The 21,345-nt window shown below is 54.6% G+C and overlaps 1 protein-coding gene across 14 annotated transcripts in view; it reads left to right on the forward strand.

Moving 5' to 3' along the window:
* The window catches only part of RPH3A (rabphilin 3A), a 247,561-nt gene that overhangs the window by 200,338 nt on the left and 25,878 nt on the right, over positions 1 to 21,345 (forward strand). For all 14 annotated transcript variants that reach the window (XM_051826562.2, XM_051826570.2, XM_051826564.2 and 11 more), the window contains 4 exons: positions 15,603 to 15,732; positions 16,890 to 16,976; positions 18,723 to 18,888; positions 20,803 to 20,940. In XM_051826562.2, the coding sequence (XP_051682522.1) occupies positions 15,603 to 15,732; positions 16,890 to 16,976; positions 18,723 to 18,888; positions 20,803 to 20,940 (521 nt within the window). The remainder of the gene's footprint in view (positions 1 to 15,602; positions 15,733 to 16,889; positions 16,977 to 18,722; positions 18,889 to 20,802; positions 20,941 to 21,345) is intronic.

Here is a 21,345-nt window from a genome sequence, read left to right on the forward strand (position 1 = left end):
GACTGGGGGAAGCAGAGGGCAGGGAGGTCCGGGGCTCTGGTCCTAGCCGGGGTGGGGGATTAAATGGGAGAAGGGAAGGGAGGGATTCCGAGGCAGGCAGGGGGGCGGCGCTCGAGGGAGAGGAGCAGGGTTCATCAGAGAGGTGTGGCCCGTGTGCGTCAGTGGCAAGGACGTCAGCGAGCAGGCACACATGTAGAGAGAGGGAGTGTGGTGTAGGTGGCCCGAAGGAGGTGCCCATCAGAGGGGGAGACGCGGTCCAGAGAGGAGAGGGCGAGTGGGGGTGTGCTCAATGCATGGGTGCAAACTGTGGGTGCAGAGAGGCCGGGCTGTGGCTCCCAGAGCTGGACCTCCAGAGGGAAGTGGGTGGAGGGCAATGCTGCGGTGCTGGTCTCCCCAGCCTCTCCCAGGCCCGTCTGCCAGGGGCAGCCACTGCTGGCAGCTTACAACTGATGTGGCCAGTGGGTGCCCCGACCTCTCTCCACGAGCCCTTAGCCGGGGGGCTAATGAGCTTCTGGGGTGGAAAACAGGGATACGGAGATACCGGAAGTGGATGCCTGTGATTGTAGACCGCAGATGATCTCGCTAGGGCAGGCTGGGGAGATGAGAGAAGCAGAGACCAATGACGGACTCCCGCCATGTTGGGTTCATGCTGGACCCTGCCTCGGCTTCCTCGGGAGGCCGCCAAAGGCATGGACACGAGGGGCTTGCTTGTAGGTTGTTGGGTTTCCATTTTGCTTTTTAAAAACGTATTTCAGGAACAGATGATTCTCCAGGCTGGAGGGACATGTGCGTGTGCACATACCTGTGTGTGTGTGTGTGTGTGTGTGTCACCTTACAACAACAGGTCTCAGCTGTGAAGGAGGAAGGCTGTGCATGCTACAGGGCGAGGCTGGGAGCCTGACCCTCAACAGCGCCCGCCACCAGCTGACATCCACATGGAACATGACTGTGCTTAAGGCTCTGTCCAGGAAGCCTGAGTGGTTTCCCTCATGGCTGTTGGAGCCTGGAACATAGGAGGGAGACGGCAAAGTCTCTGTGGAAGCAGTGGGTGAGCGTCGGCACCTGATACTTCCCCGGGCCTTGATTTCTTTCTGTATTGCCTGTGGCTGAGAGGTTGTCCGGGGTCCAGGTTCTGGGGGGTTGGGGGGGGGCAGTGTTCTGAGAGCCTGGCTACAGCAGGGGCTCTGCCTCGTCCAATCAGCTGCGGCCAGAGGCCCAGGCTGTGATTACAAACACGGTTGCTGGCTGCCCCTGGGAGTAAAGGCGAGGGATCCCTGTGGATCGAGCAGCTCTGTTGGAATGTTCTAGAATAGGACAGGTGGGGGCCTCTGCCTTGTCCTCCCCTTACGAACATGCTGACTGGGGACAGAGTCTAGTGGCTCAGAGCTGGGGTCCTGAAGTCAGACAGTCCTGGGTTCTGATCCCAGCTCTGACATTGACTGCCTGAGAGACCCTGTCTCCTATACCTACCTCCTTGTGCCTCGATCTCCCCATCTGCAAAATGGGGCTAACATTAGCCCAGACAGAGGATGACTCTGGTGCCTGGCCCGGAGCGCACGCTCGTTAGTGATGGTGGTTGTCTAACAGTGAGGTTGTAAGCCAGCAAGCAAGCTCATCTCTGATGCTAGCTAAAACCCCTCTTCCAGAATTGTGCTCCGAAATGCCTGCCTGGCAAACCCCAGAATTCCAGCAGCTCCTGGCTTTTCCTGAGGGTGGGGGTGGGGTATGAGAAGCCTGGACCAGATCCTGGGTGACGCCCTGTGACTTCTGCCTGAGTTCCCAGGAGGGCAAGGCCAGTGGTCAGTGACGGGAGGTTCTTGCTGTGGCTGCTCCCCAGCGCGCCTCCGGCAGCCACCCTCGCCGGAAGCATCGCCAAAGGCAAACCTGGTGCTATTTGTGTCGGCTGCGCTGGAACCTGCCCTAATTCCTGTTCCTCCCACGCTTCCCTGGGCGGGCCTCAGAGCAGAGACAGATGAAAGCAGAGGGAAACATCAGACCGAGGACAAGACCAAGAACCAGGGTCTGCGGGGGCTCCTGTTGCATAACCGCAGGCTCTCAGGGGGTGGTCCTGTGGGGTCTCCGTTCCCCACCCGTCAGATGGGTCAGTGCAACTCGCACGATCCTTCCTGCTCAGCCTCCCCAGTGCCTGGGGGAACGTGGTGGAGGCCCACCCCCCATTGGCTGTGCCTCCCCAAACAAGCGGGCTCCTTCCGATGACATGAAAGTTGAAGGCGTCTTCATGTTGCCTTTGGGATCCAGACTTGAGCTTGGTGATGCTGAACTTTCCTTTCTACTTACCTGAGCGGCAGCCATCGGGCAGAGGTAGGAAATCATTGCTCACCAACATGATGAGCGCTCGCCATAATGGATTTGAGCACTTTCCGTGTTTTAGAGGGAAGGAAACTGAGTCTTGGAGTGCTTAGGTCACTTGCCCAAGGTCCCCCAAGGGCAAGGTGCACTCCCTGGTCTGGCTGACCCTTGGAACCATGCTTGTAACTGTGTGGTGTCTTTCCCAAAGGCCTGTCCCAGGTTCCCAGATCCTGCAGAACTTGGTCATTGTAACGGCTCAGGTTTGGAGGGGACACTCTGGGAGCTGGAGGTTGGAATGCTGTGTGTGCCGGCCCAGTGATTCTCTTCCGCCTCTATTAGCCCGTCTGCACGTACTGCACAGCTGCTGCATCTGGCCTCCAGGCTGCTGTGGCTCCGAGAGTTCCAGGGAGAAAAGCCCTCGGGCCTGCCAGGAGGCACTGCCTCCCTGGGGCTAGCTTTGCTGGGTTCAGTGCCCTGGGGAGCCCCCAGCCACGCAGCCATCTGGAGCTGTTTCTCTCGGTGGAGCCCCTTGGCTCCGCCCAGGAGGAGTCTAAACCTGCGCTCCCCATTCACAACCCAGCCCTGCGGCTTCAGCATCCCACGGGGAGAGACGACGGGCAGAAGAGAAACTCGGTAAACAGCTCCATTGTGCCCTTGATGGGAGCCCGGACTTTATCCTACATGCCCGACTGCTACAGACTTTATTAAACAACTTGCTTGCAAGAAAGGAAACCGGGTTGTTTGTTTCACTTCTCTAGTGCTCCATAACAAACCACCCGAAGCTAGAGACTTAAAGCAACATCAGTGTATTTATCATGGCCCTGTGGGTTTAGAATTCAGACAGGGCTCTGCTGGACAGGTTTTCTGTTCGCTGGGTGTTGACTGGGGTCACTCACCCAGCTGATGGTGGGCTGGGCTGGAAGGTCCTGTGTCCATGTCCTCCAGGTGACCAGGAGACCCTTCTCTCTCCACGTAATCCTTCACAATTCAGTAGTCTGATCTGGCTGACCACATAAAGGTAGAAGATGCCAGGTCTCTTTACAGCCGGGTCTAGAACTGGCTGGGCATCGCTCCCACCACATTCTGTTGGGGAGGGGAGGCAGATGCCCATCTCCTGTGGGAAGAAGGACACGGGCATGACTGGCCGTCATCTTTGGAGACTCTTGTACATTAATCAAGAAGAAGGTGTTAATACAAGTTCAAGGAATCCAAGCACAGGAACTCAACCTGCTTCTCATCACACATGTTAGGAAATAAAGCCCAGTTTTCAGAGCTCTTCCTAGTCCTAACTCCAGAGTCTCAGGGAAGGAGCTCTGATTGGCCCGTCTCACCCTGGGTACCCACCTCTCATCCAATCAGCCATGGCCAGAGGCACCAGGTTATACAAACATGTCTGCTGGGTGATTCTCCTGAGCTGTATGAGTTGGAAAGACACACAGAGGGTGCCCCCGGGACTGTTCCAGTGTGAGAAGTCTGGACGTAAGTCTGCCTGGAAACTGCTTGCCTTCCGCTCCACTGCCAGTCCCTCTGGGTCCTTATTCTATTCTTTCTGTCCAGAGCCCCTCACAGGCCCCTGCTCCCATTCTCTGACTGCAATGGGACAGGCTGCTGGGTGGCTTCTGTCTGAGGTCAGCGTCCCTAAACGATGGGCCCCAAACCAGTAAATAGGATTGCTCATAAACCTTGGCATCCACCTGCCACAGTGGAGGAGGAGGTTGGAGGGACGTGGGGAGACCCGCTGCATTCCCGTGACCCCCCATCTCGGTGCCTGCACCCCCATCTTTTGGCTCCGAATTTTTCCAAAGTACAGATAGAGGCAGAAGTCTCAGTGCTTAGAACGTGCGGCCTCTGATTGGGGCAGGCTTCTTCCCGAGGGTTGACGCGCTGACAGCAGCAGCACAGTTCCTGCTTTCCAGAGGAGCCGGAGCTCTAGATATTCTGTGGGTGGGATCGGGGGCTGGGGGCCTCCTACTGCAGCCATTTAAAAATGCACAAAATGTTTTTGGGTTTTAGGGGGCTCTAAACCCCCCAATTTTTTTATTTGACAGGCAGAGTTAGTGAGAGAGAGACAGAAAGGCCTTCCTTCTATTGGTTCACCTCCCCAAAATGACCGCTATGGCCAGTGCACTGCACCGATCCAAAGCCAGGAGCCAGGTGCTTCTCCTGGTCTCCCACGTGGGTGCAGGGCCCAAGCACTTGGGCCATTCTCCACTGCCCTCCCGGGCCACAGAAGAGAGCTGGACTGGAAGAGGAGCAACTGGGACAGAATCCGGTGCCCCGACCGGGACTAGAACCTGGGGTGCTGTTGCCACAGGTGGAGGATTAGCCAAGTGAGCTGCGGCACCAGCCTAAACCCCCAATTTAAGAACTACTAAGTGGTACCTGAAATTCCCCAGGGAGTGGACCAGAGCTTTCTGGTGTCGACCCGGCCTTATCACTTTATGGAATTTGCTTGTATGAGAGGAAAATAGAAGTTTGCTGAATTCCTTCATTAGCCCAGGGCCTGCCCTGAAAGGGAGCACAGAGCTGGGTCCCATGAATAATACACACTGAACGCACCGTGAACCCCACAGGCCACGCCTCTCAGCGACTCGCTCAGCTCCCAGCCTCCCAGACCTCATCTGGGGGCAGGTGCACTGGGTGGTGTCTGAGGTCCTCCAGCCCGAGCTTTTCCAACCTCAGCGCCGTTTGCATTTGGGGACAGACACGCTTTGTGGTGGGGCCGGCCTGTGCCTTGCATCTCTGGCCTTTGGAGCAGTCGGTGATACACAGGGGGTCTCGGGGGGTTCACTCAGGCCAAGTCCATCTCAGGGCCTCTTCTGTTCCTCTCCACCACAGCTCCCTTGTCCCCTGCTGACCTCACTACCACCTTCTATAAGCAGAAGGCTTGTGCAGAGCCCCAGCTGCAAACGCTGAAGTGAAGCAGATTTTGTCCTCCCAGCGTCTGACCAGCTAGTCCCGACCCTCACTCCCATCTCCTGCATCCGTGGGCAAGTGGCTTCCCCCTTGTGTGCCTTGGTTTCCCCATCTGTCAACCAGAACTGCATATCAGCACTGCTCTCCCAGGCTGTTGATGACTTAAGAACAATGCTTGTAAAGTGTTTAGCCTGGGAAGCGCTCAGAGCAATGACTGTGACCACGACCATGACCATGGCTGGGTTTACAATGACACAGCACCTTGCCCGGTCCTGACCATGCCAGTCCACCTGAGCTCTCTCGCCATCTCTCTCCCTCGGCTCCCACATCTCTGAATCTGAGCCAAGGTGATGCCCCCGACAGTGCCCAGGTCCAGGCAGGACACCCACTCCCCAGTCTTCAAGGAGACACCCACTCCCCAGTCTTCAAGGAGACAGAGAGAGATTAGAAAGGATAGTTCCCCAAGTGGTGACAGTCACCAGCAACAGCGAGAATTAACGGGTCTGAGATGCACACGTCCGCCCACTTTGTGACAGAGCCACTTAGTCATTTCAGGACAGGTTCCTGAGAGACCCCAGCACGGGAGCTTCAGGCTACTCCCTGCTTAAAGCAGTCACTTCTCTCTGCAGCAGATGGTCCGATCTTGACTTCAGAAAGTGCCAAGTTTAATAAACTCAGTGGTAATATTCTCCCATCTGGCAATTAGGGTGAAGTAAGGAGAGTGTGGCATGGTGCTGCAGTGTGTGTGTGTGTGTGTGTGTGTGTGAGAGAGAGAGAGACAGAGAGACAGAGAGACAGAGAGACAGAGAGAGACAGAGACAGAGAGGCAGGCAGTGTGGTACTCACCTTCCCACCGTGCTGCATTTTAAGAACTGCATGATCTTCGCTCTACTGCTGCTTCTAAAGGCAGCTGCTCTGGCTCCATCCCACCTGTCAGTGGAACCCCGGCTTTTCGCCGTCTCCCTCGCTGGCTCAGACCCCTCGCATCCTGGCAGGCAGGAGTCTTCCCAGGCTCTGCAGTGCCACCTGAGCCCCTCTCCTGGTGCAGCTGCATGCCAGTCAGGCCATTGCAGCAACCCTAGCAGCAGTCGCCTGCATGTGTCCCAGGCCAGTCTGGGGGCCTGGAGGGAGCCTGAGCTTCCCAAAGCAGCAGCTCTCAGGCCTGCACTTGGCTTTGGCCTGTATCTACAGGAGGCAATGGATGGAGCTGGCACTCCTGCAGGAGCAGAGTGTCCAGGCAGGCCTGGGAAGGTGTGTTCTTGCATGCAGGTTCTGAGCATACGTGCGTGAGCTCAAGGTTCGCATGAACACGGTACCTCTACAGGGATGCCTTGTGGGCATGTGCACGCATCTATAGGGCACGTGCCATCCGTGTGTGTGTGTGTGTGTGTGTGTGTGAGTGGGCATGTGAGTTCTTTACATTTCTAGTCTCCACAGCCTCTTGAGAAGTTTGGAAAGCCAGATTGCACAAGCAGAGATAGAGACCAGGTTACACTGAAAACAAAACGTGAGCACAGACAGTTATAAAAGCCACGAACTGGCAGAAGACAGAATTAGCAGGAACCATTATGGATAATGACTCTGTTCTCAGCATTTTACAAACACGGCCTTATTTCATCTCCAGCAACCCCAGGTGGTGAGGGCCTTGTTTTCTCTCATTTAGAGAAGCAACTGAGGTTCAGAAAGAGTCACAGAGCTGGGAAGCACGGCGAAGCCAGAGACAGAGCCAGGCAAGCTTGCTCCAGGGCAGGGACCCGCATACTGTGCAAGGACGGCCTCCTGTGTCTAAGCTCTGCAGGTGTGTGTGTGGAGACAGGTGTGTGTGTGGAGGAGGTGTGTGTGTGGAGGAGGTGTGTGTGTGTGTGGAGACAGGTGTGTGTGTGGAGGAGGTGTGTGTGTGGAGGAGGTGTGTGTGTGTAGAGGCAGGTGTGTGTGTATGGAGACAGGTGTGTGTGTGTGGAGAGAAGCAGATGTGTGTGTGGAGGAGGTGTGTGTGTGGAGGAGGTGTGTGTGTGTGGAGACAGGTGTGTATGTGGAGGAGGTGTGTGTGGAGGCAGGTGTGTGTGTGGAGGAGGTGTGTGTGTGTGGAGGAGGTGTGTTTGTGTAGGAGGTGTGTGTGTGGAGGAGGTGTGTGTGTGTGGAGGAGGTGTGTTTGTGTAGGAGGTGTGTGTGTGGAGGAGGTGTGTGTGTGTAGAGGCAGGTGTGTGTGGAGGAGGTGTGTGTGTGGGGAGGAGGTATGTGTGTACAGGAGGTGTGTGTATGGAGATAGGTGTGTGTAGAGGAGGAGGTGTGTGTGTGTGGAGGAGGTGTGTGTGTGTAGGAGGTGTGTGTATGGAGGAGATGTGTGTGTGGAGGAGGTGTGTGTGGAGGAGGTGTGTGTGTGTGGAGGAGGTGTGTGTGTGTGGAGGAGGTGTGTGTGTGGAGGAGGTGTGTGTGTGGAGACAGGTGTGTGTAGAGGAGGTGTGTGTGTGGAGACAGGTGTGTGTAGAGGAGGTGTGTGTGTAGAGGCAGGTGTGTGGAGGAGGTGCGTGTGTGTGGAGACAGGTGTGTGTGTGGAGGAGGTGTGTGTGTGGAGGAGGTGTGTGTGTAGGGGCAGGTGTGTGTGTGGAGGAGGTGTGTGTGTGGAGGCAGGTGTGTGTGTGTAGAGGCAGGTGTGTGTGTGGAGGAGGTGTGTGTGTGTGTGGAGGAGGTGTGTGTGTAGGGGCAGGTGTGTGTGTAGGGGCAGGTGTGTGTGTGGAGGAGGTGTGTGTGTGTGGAGGAGGTGTGTGTGGAGGGAGGTGTGTGTGTGGAGGAGGTGTGTGTGTGTGGAGGAGGTGTGTGTGTGTGTGGAGGAGGTGTGTGTATGGAGGAGATGTGTGTGTGGAGGAGGTGTGTGTGTGGAGACAGGTGTGTGTAGAGGCAGGTGTGTGTGTGGAGACAGGTGTGTGTGTGTAGGCGCAGGTGTGTGTGTGGAGACAGGTGTGTGTGTGGAAGAGGTGTGTGTGTGTGTAGGGGCAGGTGTGTGTGTGGAGGAGGTGGGTGTGTGCAGAGGCAGGTGTGTGTGTGGAGGATGTGTGTGGAGGAGGTGTGTATGTGGAGAGAAGCAGATGTGTGTGCAGACAGGTGTGTGTGTGGAGGAGGTGTGTGTGTGTGGAGGAGGTATGTGTGGAGATAGGTGTGTGTAGAGGAGGAGGTGTGTGTATGTGGAGGCAGGTGTGTGTGGAGGAGGTGTGTGTGTGGAGGTGTGTGTGTGTAGGGGCAGGTGTGTGTGGAGGAGGTGTGTGTGTGGAGGTGTGTGTGTGTAGGGGCAGGTGTGTGTGGAGGAGGTATGTGTGTGGAGGTGTGTGTGTGGAGGAGGTGTGTGTGGAGGCAGGTTTGTGTGTGTAGAGGCAGGTGTGTGTGTGGAGACAGGTGTGTGTGTGTAGGCGCAGGTGTGTGTGTGGAGGAGGTGTGTGTGGAGGAGGTGTGTGTGTAGAGGAGGAGGTGTGTGTGTAGAGGAGGAGGTGTGTGTGTGGAAGCAGGTGTGTGTGTGTGGAGGAGGTGTGTGTGTAGAGGCAGGTGTGTGTGTGGAGGAGGTGTGTGTGTGTGGAGGAGGTGTGTGTGTGTGGAGGAGGTGTGTGTGTGGAGGCAGGTGTGTGTGTGGAGGAGGTGTGTGTGTGGAGGTGTGTGTAGAGGAGGAGGTGTGTGTGTGTGGAGGAGGTGTGTGTGTGTGGAGGCAGGTGTGTGTGTAGAAGCAGGTGTGTGTGTGGAGGAGGTGTGTGTGTGGAGGTGTGTGTAGAGGAGGAGGTGTGTGTGTGTGGAGGAGGTGTGTGTGTGTGGAGGCAGGTGTGTGTGTGTGGAGGAGGTGTGTGTGTGGAGGAGGTGTGTGTGTGTAGGGGCAGGTGTGTGTGTGGAGGAGGTGTGTGTGTGTGGGGAGGAGGTGTGTGTGTGTGGAGGAGGTGTATGTGTGTAGAGGCAGGTGTGTGTGTAGGGGCAGGTGTGTGTGTGGAGGGAGGTGTGTATTTGCATTATGGCTGTGTGTGGGAGCTGTACGTTTTCTCGGGGTTGATTTGTGAGCGTGTGGAGAAGGTGACTGGGACCTCACAGAATCCAAAGTATGGCTTGTGGGACATCCGCAGCCAGGCGGGGAGGAACAGGCCGAACTTGCTCTGGAGCAGAGGGATGGATCAGGGGCAGGAAGAACCCGGCTGGCCGATGGGGCAGGAATGTGGTGTGGCCGGCAGAATGACAGCCCTCCAAGGTACCCAAATGCCAATCTTGGGAACCTGTGAGCAGGTGACCTTCCGTCGGGTGAGGGACTTTGCAGACGGGAATAAGGATCTTACCTGGGTCATCCAGTGTCATCACAGGTGTCCTTACAAGAGGGAGGCATGAGGGGCAGTGTCACACAGAGGCTGGAAGCTGCCACACTGATGACCTTGAACATGGAGAAAGGGGCCTTGCGTCAAAGAATCGGGCGACTTCTAGGAGCTGAATGGCAGGGCATAGATTCTCCCCTGCGGCCCCGGAAGGCGTGCAGCCTGGCCAGCACCTTGACTGTAGCCCAGGGAAGCCGGGGTCAGACATCTGACGGATTCACCTTGGGCCACTGAGGCCACAGTGACCTCTACAACAGCAGTGGGGGACGGAGGCAGGGGATGACCCCTGGCAGCAGGTGTCTCGTGGTCCTCAGTGTAAGCTCTTTACCACCACCGAGTGCAGCCCCATTTGGGGCAATCGTGTGGTTTCAAAAGACCTAGTTCAGCTCCAAGGGCAAAGCAAGCTCAGAGCCTGTCTCTTTCTATCTGAGCGGCCACAGAGTCTGAAAGTCTGCCTGCTCGTATCCCTGTTTGTCACTGCCACACGGGAGAAGCTGAAGCTCTCCAGCTGCACCCCCCCCGCCCAGAACCTAGATCCCACCCGGAGCGGCCGCTGCCAGCCCTGCAACCTCGTCTCCCAACCTCCAGCCCACCAGCCAGGCCAAGCCTGTCTCCTGTCCCCTCCCTTCCTCTGGGCACCCATCCTGACTGTTGCTGTCCCTCTGCACTGAGTTCTCGTGGCTGCCTGTCCTTGTCTTCCAGGGAACTTACTATCAGTGTGACATGGATGGTCTGTGGGATGATTGACATAACATCCAAGTCCTTCCCTGAAATGCCAGCTCCAGGAGCACAGAGCCCTCCCTCGTCTGCTTGTCCACCATTGTGTCCTCGCGGTCTGTGTGACACACAGTAGGTGCTCTGTGAAATACTTGTCTGCCTCTATTTGGAGGGCAGCAAGGTCAGAGTTGGGACTGCACTTGGAGGTCATCCGATTGTGCCTGGAGGAGGAGAAATCCCCTTTCTGGCGACTCTGGACGCCTCCTGGGAAGAGGGAACTGCCCGCCTGCCTTCCCTGAGTAGCCAGCAGCCACCCTGGAGCACCAGCCCGACGGCGGATGTTTCCTGGACTCAGGGCATGAGCAGTCGTCATAAAGTTAATCAGCCGTGTAAAGACCTAACTAGAGAGTGGCAGCCACTTGCAGTGTCCGGCTAATTGGCTCTTGATGTGGAGAGGGGTGGCGACATTAAACAGGCACTCAGATCCGGGCTGCGGTGCTGCCCAGGCACAGCCACGGGGGGTCCTTCAGCTGCACGACAGAGGGGGCCATCTGGGCAGTCAGCCTCACGACCTGAGGGTCCCTGAGCAGCGTCCACGAGAGGAAATGGAGGAAGCATCGCATCTGGCCCTCCTGTGACAGCCTGGGGAAGGGGGCAGAGAGCCAGCCCTCGTGTGACAGCCTGTGGGAGGGGGCAGAGAGCAAGGTTTTCCAAGGTCACTGATGGCTAAGAGGTAGGAAGCAGCGCTGTGTCTTTTAACCCTGAGCCCACGCAGGCTCTGTCTCCAAAAGCACACTTTTTTCTCTAGGTTAAAGGCGGTACCTGCTCATTGCAAGTTAAGAAAACCTGGGGGTCCGCTAATTGGGCGCTTCATGGAAAGGGAACAGAGGCATGCGCGGATGAAATCAAAGTGGCCATAAGGCCACCATTTAGGCTCTTTGTGTGTGTATATTTTCATGTGCTTCCTTCCTAATTCTTGCTTTTTGAGCACACATCATATACTCAGATGAGCGTATTCCAGACCCAAACTCACAAACAGCCTGCTCGCAACTCTGCATCCTACGTTTTTGGGTCTCTTTCTCCACTTAAAGAGGACAGCATTTCCCTACCTCTCCCTTCCCCACTGGGACATCTCAGAGCATGGCTAGGGCACCACCGGCAGTAGACTCAGAGGCTCCCTTGCCTCGCCCCAGCCCTGTGGAATTGTCCTCTGCGTCGTGTTGAACCTGCTCGCACGTGGTTTAGATGTGCTGTGAGTTTGGGGAAGCTTTGCCCTTGCGGTGGCTCTCAGCCGGGCTCTGGACTTCACTTCTGAACCCAAGCTCAACGGGGTCCATCAACAAGAAGGCTACAGTTAAGCACCTCAACTCCCCCTTGCCGGGTGATTGACAGGCAGTGGGGGTGGGAGCCACTCCTGTATGCACACAGAGGATGTGACAGTGTGGGTTTGCAAGGGGTGGACAAAGCCACAGCCCTGATTGTCCAGGAAGAGACAGAAGCCCTCATGAAGTTTCCTTAACAAAGCATGCTACAGAATTTATACATGGATCACGTCGTCCACGCTCTCTTCTGGGCCCCCCTGGCAAAGGCTGGTGTGAGACAGGAGGCTGTGGGGACTTCGTGGAAAACAAAGAGAACAGGAGCAGGTAACAGGGTCTGCGTGAGCCACACAAGGCTCTCACCCTCTCTGTGCCTTGGGACGCCTGACGTAGAACAAGAGAAGCAAAATCGATTTTCTGGTTAGCACAGCAGAGAAGGAGAAAAGATGTGGGTGCAGGACGGCACAAGAGAAAGGCCACCATGACCATTTACCCTCCCCTGCGTCCACGAGCCCACCTCACGGCCCCGTAATATTGCAGATTATTCTGTGGCCTTGAATGGCATCTTGACAGTTGTCTGCTCTAGTCAACTTTAAACTTCTCAAACCCTGGTGCCAACTTTCCGCAGGAAAACTGATTCATCAGCCTGAACAAACAGAACACCAGGACAGACGCGTTCTGGATGGGATGCCGGCCACAGTGGGCAGCCCTTGAACTGACCTCGTGCACCCCCGGAGTGCCGGGGAGCGCCGTTTGGTTACCACAGACATAGCCGGATGTCTCCAGATGAGAATCCAAAGCCCAGAGAAGCAGAAACCGTGGCTAAACTCTGGATTTTTCAACCCCATGTTGTGCGTTTTTAGGGAAACAGGGTGAGCAGTGGCTGTTGGGTATTTTGTCCCAACACAGGGGGGTGAGAGGGGAATGATCAGAACCAACTAAGTGAGCATGCCCGTGCAACTTGGGACCGGCCGGTGCTGGAGGTCCCTGCGTGAGGAAAAGGCGGGGCATGGAGCCAGCTGGAGATTGGACTGCTCATGGACCCCCTGGCTCTGCTGAGCACATGGCTAAGTGTGCAGCAGTGAAGAGCCGGGGCCTGGGGTCATCACCTGCTCTGAATCCTGGCTCTCACTTCTTAGCTGTGTGACTTGGGTAAATCACATAACCTTTCTGATGCTCCTCTCTGCTCGTTTAGTAACTGGGAATAAGAATACAGACACTGCTCAGTGTACAATGCTACATCCCACTAAGCCCATCTTAAGTCAAGAACGCATCAGATCCACCTGACCTGCTGAACACCAGGCTTAGCAACACAGCACACGGCAGAGTGTGGCTGCTCCCCCTTGTGACCGGGGCCTGGCTGGGGGTTGCAGCCTCTGCTGCTACCCAGCATTACAAGTGACGCCGCCACATATTGCTAGCCCAGGAAAAGACCTCAAATGCACCATTCACGTTGTTGTTTCAATTGAGTACGGATGGCTTTCATACCCTCATAAAGCTGAAACATCGTAAGTCAAAACTGGGGACCGTCTGTTGTCCTTTGTTGCCAGTGTGGTTGGAAGAATTCATTTAGAAAGTCAACATGGAGCGCTCAGCCCTGCGTCTGACACAGAGTGAGTGCTCCGTCAACACCAGCTAATGCTGGGAGTTCCGAGGCCACAGACTGCAGGGGCTGCTGGTCCCTGCCTCCTGCCAGCATCCTGTAGGAATAATTTCTAGGGAAGGAGACACAGGCAGGCTGGAGGCAGTGGAGAAGGACACGCTGCCTTCAGCCCTGCCCTCCGGCTTCCTGAAGCCGTTCTGCCCAATCTGGGTCACAGCGGAGGCTCCGGAGCCTACAGGCTGCTTTTGGCTCGTCCCTTGGCACAGCGGCTCCTCTGCTGAATGGCACACAAAGGGAGGAGCTGCTATTTATAGAATGCAAGCCAGAGCATGGGCAGGGATGGCAGGGGTGAGGGGGCCTCTGGGGAGAGTCGGGGTCAGCTGGCTGCCAGGCAGGGATGCCAGGGCCCCTCTGGACAACCCTCACCTCGGTTGTCTCACCCCTGCTGTGCACAGTAGGTCCGAGCCCATGGCAAGGGTGGGGATGGAGGCGAGCAGAGTCTGGCTCCATCTGGGTCCACTTGCTAAAGTCCCCATCTGATGGAAGGACAGTGACTTCACGCTGGTGGCAAGTGACCAAAACTAACAAAACCATCTGAGATCAAAGCAGTACGGCCCGCAGGTGCCATGGTTACACCACCTGTGGTCCAGGTTGTAGCCAGGGACCAGCTGCCTCATGCGGCATCACCTGGGAGTTTTCTAGAGATGCAGACGCTGAGAACACCACCCCCCTAAGATCTGACATTTCAGAATCTGCATTTTAGCAGGATCCCCGTGACATTCATGTGCACATTGAAGAAGCACTAGGGTCATGCATGTGAAACTTGGGTTCTTGTTTTGATGCTGCACTTGCCAGCTGTGTGGCTTTAACTTTCCTGTGCCTCGCTTCTCTCACTGTCAAATGGCTAAATAGTACCTAACTCCTCGGGTTGGGTGGCAGAGAGCTGCAGGCCATGTCAGTCTTGTAAGAAGTGCTAATCCAAGTGTGAGCTTTGGCTGTTCACAGGTGCGGGGGAGTTAGTGCCCCCATTCATTCATTCACTGATTCAAGCATCATGCATGGTTGCCCCTGCACACTGATCAGGCACTGAGAACAGAGCAGGGGGCAGGAGAGACAAGGCCCCTGGGAATCCGAGTCCAGAGAGGAGGGGAGCCAGGGATCATTTCCCAATCAGCTAATGACTTAGTGAAGATAATCTCACAGTTACCGACAAGTGCTATGGGGAGCAGGCTCCTCTTAGAGTAAATACGATAGGTGGTCAGAGAAAACTTCTGAGAATATATAACTGGAATCTAAAGGCTGAGGGGAAGCTGGACAGAGGAAGTAAGACGTGGATGTGTACACATGTGTGTGTGCACATATACCAGAGAGCATGATTGCATGTGTGTGTGGATGGATGCATTCGAGGTACAGAATGTGCAAAAATATTGAGGCAGACCAAGACCTTTTGCCGTTGGTTCACCCTCCAATGGCCGCCATGGCCGGCGCGCTGCGGCTAGAAAAAAGCACCGTGCTGATCCGAAGGCAGGAGCCAGGTGCTTCTCCTGGTCTCCCATGGGGTGCAGGGCCCAAGCACTTGGGCCATCCTCCACTGCCTTCCCGGACCACAGCAGAGAGCTGGCCTGGAAGAGGGGCAACCGGGAAAGAATCTGGCGCCCCGACCGGGACTAGAACCTGGTGTGCCGGCGCCACTAGGTGGAGGATTAGCCTATTGAGCCACGGCGCCGGCCACATTTGTGTTTTGAAAAGATCTCTGTGGCTGTGCTGGGGAGAACAGGTGGTAGAAGGGTGTGGGTGAATGCAGGGGGCCTATTACAAGGTTGCTGGGGTCATCCAGAGTAGAAATGGCGGTGGTGTTGTTGAGGCAATGTTGGAGAGAAGTGAATGGATTCCAGAAATGTATGGGAGGTGGATATAATGGGTTGTGGTGTTCTGCTTGGGTCACTGAATGTCAGGGGTTGGGGCAGGCCAAGGAAAGCCACCACGTTTGTGCTTTGAGCAAGTTAGTAGACGGTCATGCCGGTTCCTGAGAATGGGAGCAGGTCTGCTGGGGGTGGCAGTGGAGATCATTGAAGTCATACATGTTTGATGCCATCCAGTGAGGGATCATGTAGACAGACAGATCTGGGACTGAGAAGGCAGGTTCCCTGGGGGACATGACACGCGATGGAAAAGACCAGATAAAATTCCTAATCCGAAGTCAGTAGAGTGGATGGACTTTGAGGGGCATGGGAGTGGGTCTTAGATGCTGCAAGACTCTATCCAGATGGTCTGTGTATGTGCCTTTGGGGAAGATCCCTAGTACCATTCAATGACCGAGGGTCTGGGGCGCCCATCTGCCTGACTGTGCTGGTGGTCCCCAGCCCCACAAGGTCTCTGATACCCTGCCTCTGCTTCCAGGCGCCTGGTGGACCGCCTGGAGAACATGAAGAAGAGCGTGGCTGGGGATGGGGTGAACCGCTGCATTCTGTGTGGGGAGCAGCTGGGCGTGCTGGGCTCGGCCTGTGTCGTGTGTGAGGACTGTAAGAAGGTACAGCACCCCTCCCCCTCTTCCCAGCTAAGCACCTGCGCAGGGCTGGGCCCTGGGCGCTGGGGATGGAGCTTGGATTTGGAAGGGTATTTGCTAGGATATGATTTCTTCTGGGATGCTCCCACGTCCAGCTGGCTTCCAAGGCAACCCTGACCCTGGTTTCTCCCCTGGAAGTCACTCTGACTTGGGTCTGTCCCCCTAGACCTGAGCTCCACTCAGGATGAAATTGGGAGCCCAAGGTAGGACCTCATCTGTAGTTGAACCTGAGAGTGTCCTGGTGTATATACATGGGTGTGCACGGAGCACTTTCAGCATTTCTGGCCCTGGGTTATGATTCAAAACCCTCGGAAAGCCTCTTAGCAGCCAAGCTAGAAGCATTCGGCTTTGAGAGCATCCGTGCTTGAGGGGAGTCTCCGCATGCTGTCTCTGCCCTCCGCTCCCTCCCTAAGCTGTCTGCACCTAACAGTTCCAGGGAAGAGCTACAACAACGATCGTGTCTGCCTGATTCCAAGGAAAGGAATTCAGGTCATCAAGCCAGCTGGATACATCCAGAATGTCACTCTGCATCTCCTGCTTGGCGTCCCACTTAGCGTTTGGAATGGGTTACTGGGGAAAATTTATATTTTCTGAATAACTTGTCTGCTAAAGTCAACCGTATAGTGAGAATTGGGTTCTATTTGTCTTGACTGCCAGGAAACTCAGCCAAAAACACAATGTTCCACCACATCGTCACGGTATTTACCAAAGTGATTTCCTTATCCTTGGTGACTTGGATTTCTAGTCACAGTCAAAAATTGTTTTGGATCATTCAGGAAGAGAAAGAAGAAGTAAATTAACAAGCAGAATGGATATATTGCCTTTCTATTTTTTTTTAAAGGTCAGTGATCTCTTTATGTGGACACTGAAAATTCAGACCCAACAAGGACTCTCGGAAGGGTCCTTCGTCCTGTTCTTGGGAATAACTCTAGTTCTTATTACTGGAAATGTGACTCAACCTGACACTTCATTCTCCCTGGACTACCTTGTGTAATAGAGTGAGGACATCCACCAAGAGAGAAGGGGTCCCATTGCCAGCCCTCCCAGCCCCCTTTCTCAACCCCTGGAAGCTCAGAGCAGGGCTCATCTGAGTGCCTGTTCGGCTGTGTTTTTGTCCTCAGAATGTCTGCACCAAATGTGGGGTAGAGACCTCCAACAACCGCCCGCATCCTGTGTGGCTCTGTAAAATCTGCATCGAGCAGAGAGAGGTGAGTGGCCTGGTCCCGTCTGGCTCCCACATCACCCTCTCTTCTCTGCCATCTCCTCCTTCTGCCTGGAATCAGGGAATCCAGGTGGCACTTGGAGGCTGGGAGTCCTGCTTGGTCTTGGGCAAGGAGGCAGCTTAGCTGTGGCCACAGCAGAAGGACCTATGGGTTGGGATGATTGCTCTCACCCTGTGTCTGGGGCCTCTCTCTTCCTTCTCAGTTTGTTGCCCTTTGGTTTCCATTCTCCCCTTGTCCTCACGTCTCACTTTCTAGGTCTTCCTCTCCCACCATCTTTCTCTTTCCCTCTGTTCCACTTCCTGTCTCCATTTTTTTTTATTTTTTGACAGGCAGAGTGGACAGTGAGAGGGAGAGAGAGACAGAGAGAAAGGTCTTCCTTTGCTGTTGGTTCACCCTCCAGTGGCCACCGCGGCTGGCGCGCTGTGGCTGGCGCACCGCGCTGATCCGATGGCAGGAGCCAGGTACTTATCCTGGTCTCCCAAGGGGTGCAGGGCCCAAGCACTTGGGCCATCCTCCACTGCAGTCCCTGGCCACAGCAGAGAGCTGGCCTGGAAGAGGGGCAAGCGGGACAGAATCCAGCGCCCCAACTGGGACTAGAACCCGGTGTGCCGGTACCGCAAGGTGGAGGATTAGCCTAGTGAGCCGCGGTGCTGGCCGCCTGTCTCCATTTTTCCTTCCCTCGTCCTCTCCCGCTTGCCTGAGTTCTTCTCTTTCCCTCAGCCTCACTGCCTTCCCTCCCCTCCTCTTCTTTGTCTCCCCCTCCTCACACTTTTCTCTGCACTGTTCTCTTTACTTTCTCTCCGTCTCTTTCTCCCCTGAACCCTTCTCTTCCCCTGCCCTGTTTCCTGTTACTCACTGAGCTCAGCGAGGTCTTGTCTTCTCCCAGTTCCTCCATCACTCACCCCTGCCATTCAGACTGCGCCAGGATGCCCATGTCCTCCTGTGTATCAGTCAGGGCCCCAGCAGGAAGTCATTGGCAGGTTCCAGCAGGGTAGCTGCTTCCAAATGTCTAGGCAGGGTTAAGGGAAATCTGCAGTAGAGTGAGAGGTGCTTCGGCACCAGCAGCAACACCGTTGCTTTCAGCAACCTTACGACTGAAGACATGGAGTGAAGAAGCTACTAGACCGGAAGACAGGTGTAGCCTAACAGGAATATCTACAGGGATGGCCAACTCAAAGGGAGGGAGCCAAGGGAACACTCCATCCTGCCTCTCCTGCTTGGCTCCAGACTTCTGCGGGGACTCTCCCCCTGGGGCACAGAGCAGGCTGGAATACAGAGGAGAGTGGGTCTGAGGGGCAATGGAAGATGTTCAGCAAAGCATCCGATGTCCTAACCCTATCCTGACCCACTGGGCCAAGAAAAAGGCTGGAGATCTTGGAGAAGGTGTGGATTGTTTACCCTCTACAAAAAGTGCCGTGGAGCACTAAGACTTGGTGTTGAGTCCTTGTGCTTCCACTGTCTGGCCATGTGCTGTTGGGCCAGTCCTTAGCATTCCTGAAGTGCAACTTTCTCATATTGATAGCATGGGTATACTCAAACCCTTCCTATTGTGTTTTCAGGGCTGATGCGTGGAAAGAATAGGAATCATGAAAGTCTGTACACTGATAAGAAAAGTGTACTGGCTATTATGTCCACGTGCAGGGCACAGGGAGCAAAGGCTACAGGTGCAAGTATGAGGCTAGAGCAATAGTGCTTGGCTGCCGTGTCTTCAGCCCTGCTTCTCCTCCTCAGGTATGGAAGCGTTCTGGAGCGTGGTTCTTCAAAGGCTTCCCCAAACAGGTCCTCCCACAGCCTATGCCTATAAAGAAGACCAAACCCCAGCAGCCTGCCAGTGACCCTGCCGCGCCTGAGCAGCCCACCCCCGAGCCCAAGTCCTCGGCACGTGCTCCAGCTCGAGGTAGGACAAGGCAAGATCTTCTTTCAGCACCAAGGACAGCTCTCGGCTACCTGGTCTACCCTGTGGATGCCAGAACTTTGTCGCGGTTTATCTATTCCGTTGGTGGACCCTTAGCCTCCACATCTGGAATTGGACTCTCATGTCCCTGCAAAGCTCACCATAAACTGTCATCAAGAGTGTAGCACAGGCTGTCAGGAGACTTTTGGAATCCCTGGTGGAATATTTAGGGGTACAACAGAGATGGAAATGAAAATCAGCAATAGGGGCCAGCATGGTGGCATAGTGGGTAAAGCCGCCACCTGTAATGCCAGCATCCCACAATGGACACTGATTCATGTCCTGGATGCTCCATTTCAAATCCAGCTCCCTGCTAATGTGCCTGGGGAAAGCAGTGGAAGATGGCCCAAGTGTTTGGGTTCCTACCACCCATGTGGGAGACCCGGATGAAGCTCCTAGCTCCTGGCTTCAGCATGGCCCAGCCCTCGCCATTGTGGCTATTTGGGGAATGAACTAGTGGATGGAAGATCTGTCTCTCTCTTTCTCTGTAACTCTGACTTTCAAATAAATAAATAAATCCTTTTATAAAAATTAGCAATAGAGACTCCCACCACCAAATTACACAACAGAGCTTGGGGGACTTGGGAGGTTACTGAGAACTCTTTCCTAGCCCTCGGTATTTTTTCTTTCAACCACAAGCAAATCTGAAGTTAGATTAATTAAAAGTGAAAGATGAATAGAAAGGAAATTACTAAATAAAAAATACAACCGCTGTTGACATCATCTCTATTTTCCAAGTATTATTATTAATTATTAAGATGATGATTAAAGAGGAATGGCAAAGCCATTTTTAAAAAAAAAATAGCAGCAACCACAAGAAAAACATTTTAATTGAAGCAGACTACTAAGAATGATCAGATAAAACTCTTGCAATAATTTCTTTATTAAAAAAAGTTTTATTTACTTATTTGAAAGAGTTACACAGAGAGAGAAGGAGTGACAGAGAGAGAGAGAGAGGTCTTCCACCTGTTGATTCACTCCCCAGATGGCCGCAATGGCTGGAGCTGGACCAATCTGAAACCAGGAGCCTGGAGCTTCTTCCGGGTCTCCCACAGGGGCCCAAGGATTTGGGCCATCTTCTGCTGCTTTCCCAGGCCATAGCAGAGAGCTGGATCAGAAGTGGAGCAGCTAGGACTTAAACCGGTGCCCATATGGGATGCTGGCACTGCAGGTGGCAGCTTTACCTGCTACGCCACAGCACTGGCCCTGCAATAATTTCAATTAACACTGACTATGAAGATTCCAGAGTTAAGTATAGGCAGCACTTCTGAGTGGAAAGTTATAGAGGAAGATCTCAGAATTGAAGTGTCCAGCTCCGTCTCCCATCAGCTGGCTTCTCAAGATGCCACCATGGCGCCTGGTGCCTAAAAGGCACTCAGCTTCCTTCCTGACAAGGCACGGGGGATCCCTGTCCTTGCAGAAAATCACCAAAGCACCAACGTACATCGCATCCCCAGGGAGCCCCCAGCTCCCACCGCTACAGCGTCCTTCTTCCTAGCCTAGCCTTTCCCTCTAACCAAGAAGAACGTGCAGCAAACTTCTTTTTAAAGCCTGTGTATTCTCCTATGTGTTTGTGCACACAAAGGAAACCAAGAGTCAGAACCAGGAGTTAAATCAAAAGGGAGGCGGAAAGCGAGACTTAAGTTTTGAAAGGCGTTCTGGGGAGTGGTGGGTAAATCCCTTTAGGGGCTAAAGGAATGGCTCCCCCCAGATGCCAGAGAGCCAGGACTCGCTGTCATTCCTCCATCTGCCCAGGCGACACTGGAGATGGGTGGGTTCTGCTGACTCTGTCCAGGAGGCCGTCCACCCCAACCCTCCATGGCCCTTTCTCCACTCACTTCCTGCTTTTCCTTCCAGGCCCTGACCCGGCCTCTGCTCCTGGGCGAGGAAGCTATGGGCCACCTGCTCGCAGGGCCTCAGAGGCGCGGATGAGCCCATGTGGCCGGGAAGCAGAGAGCTCGGGGGCTGCCGGGGATGCCAGCCGGAGCCCAGCAGGTGAGAGAGATGGGCACAGCCAAAGAAGCCTGCTGGCGGAGGAGAGTCAGAAAGAGCCAGGAAGGCAGAGGTTTTGTTTTTAAATTTACATATGAATGTGTGTTAAATTGCTCAAATTTACACATCGTCATTGTAGCTATTTGTGGCATACCATGTGATATTTCTATACCTGTATACATCATACAGTGTGCAAACCAAGTCTGCCCAGCTGTCTCTGCAAACACAGGTTTCTTTGTGATGAGCACATTTAAAATCCTTTCTTCAAGCTTTTTTTTAAAAAAAGATTTTATTTATTTATTTGAGAGAGAGAGTTACAGATAGTGAGAGGGAGAGACAGAAAGGTCTTCCATCCCTTGGTTCACTCCCCAGATGGCCGCAACGGCCAGAGCTGCGCCGATCTGAAGC

This window comes from Oryctolagus cuniculus, chromosome 21 (assembly GCF_964237555.1).
Source record: "Oryctolagus cuniculus chromosome 21, mOryCun1.1, whole genome shotgun sequence".
Taxonomy (NCBI): Eukaryota; Metazoa; Chordata; class Mammalia; order Lagomorpha; family Leporidae; genus Oryctolagus; species Oryctolagus cuniculus.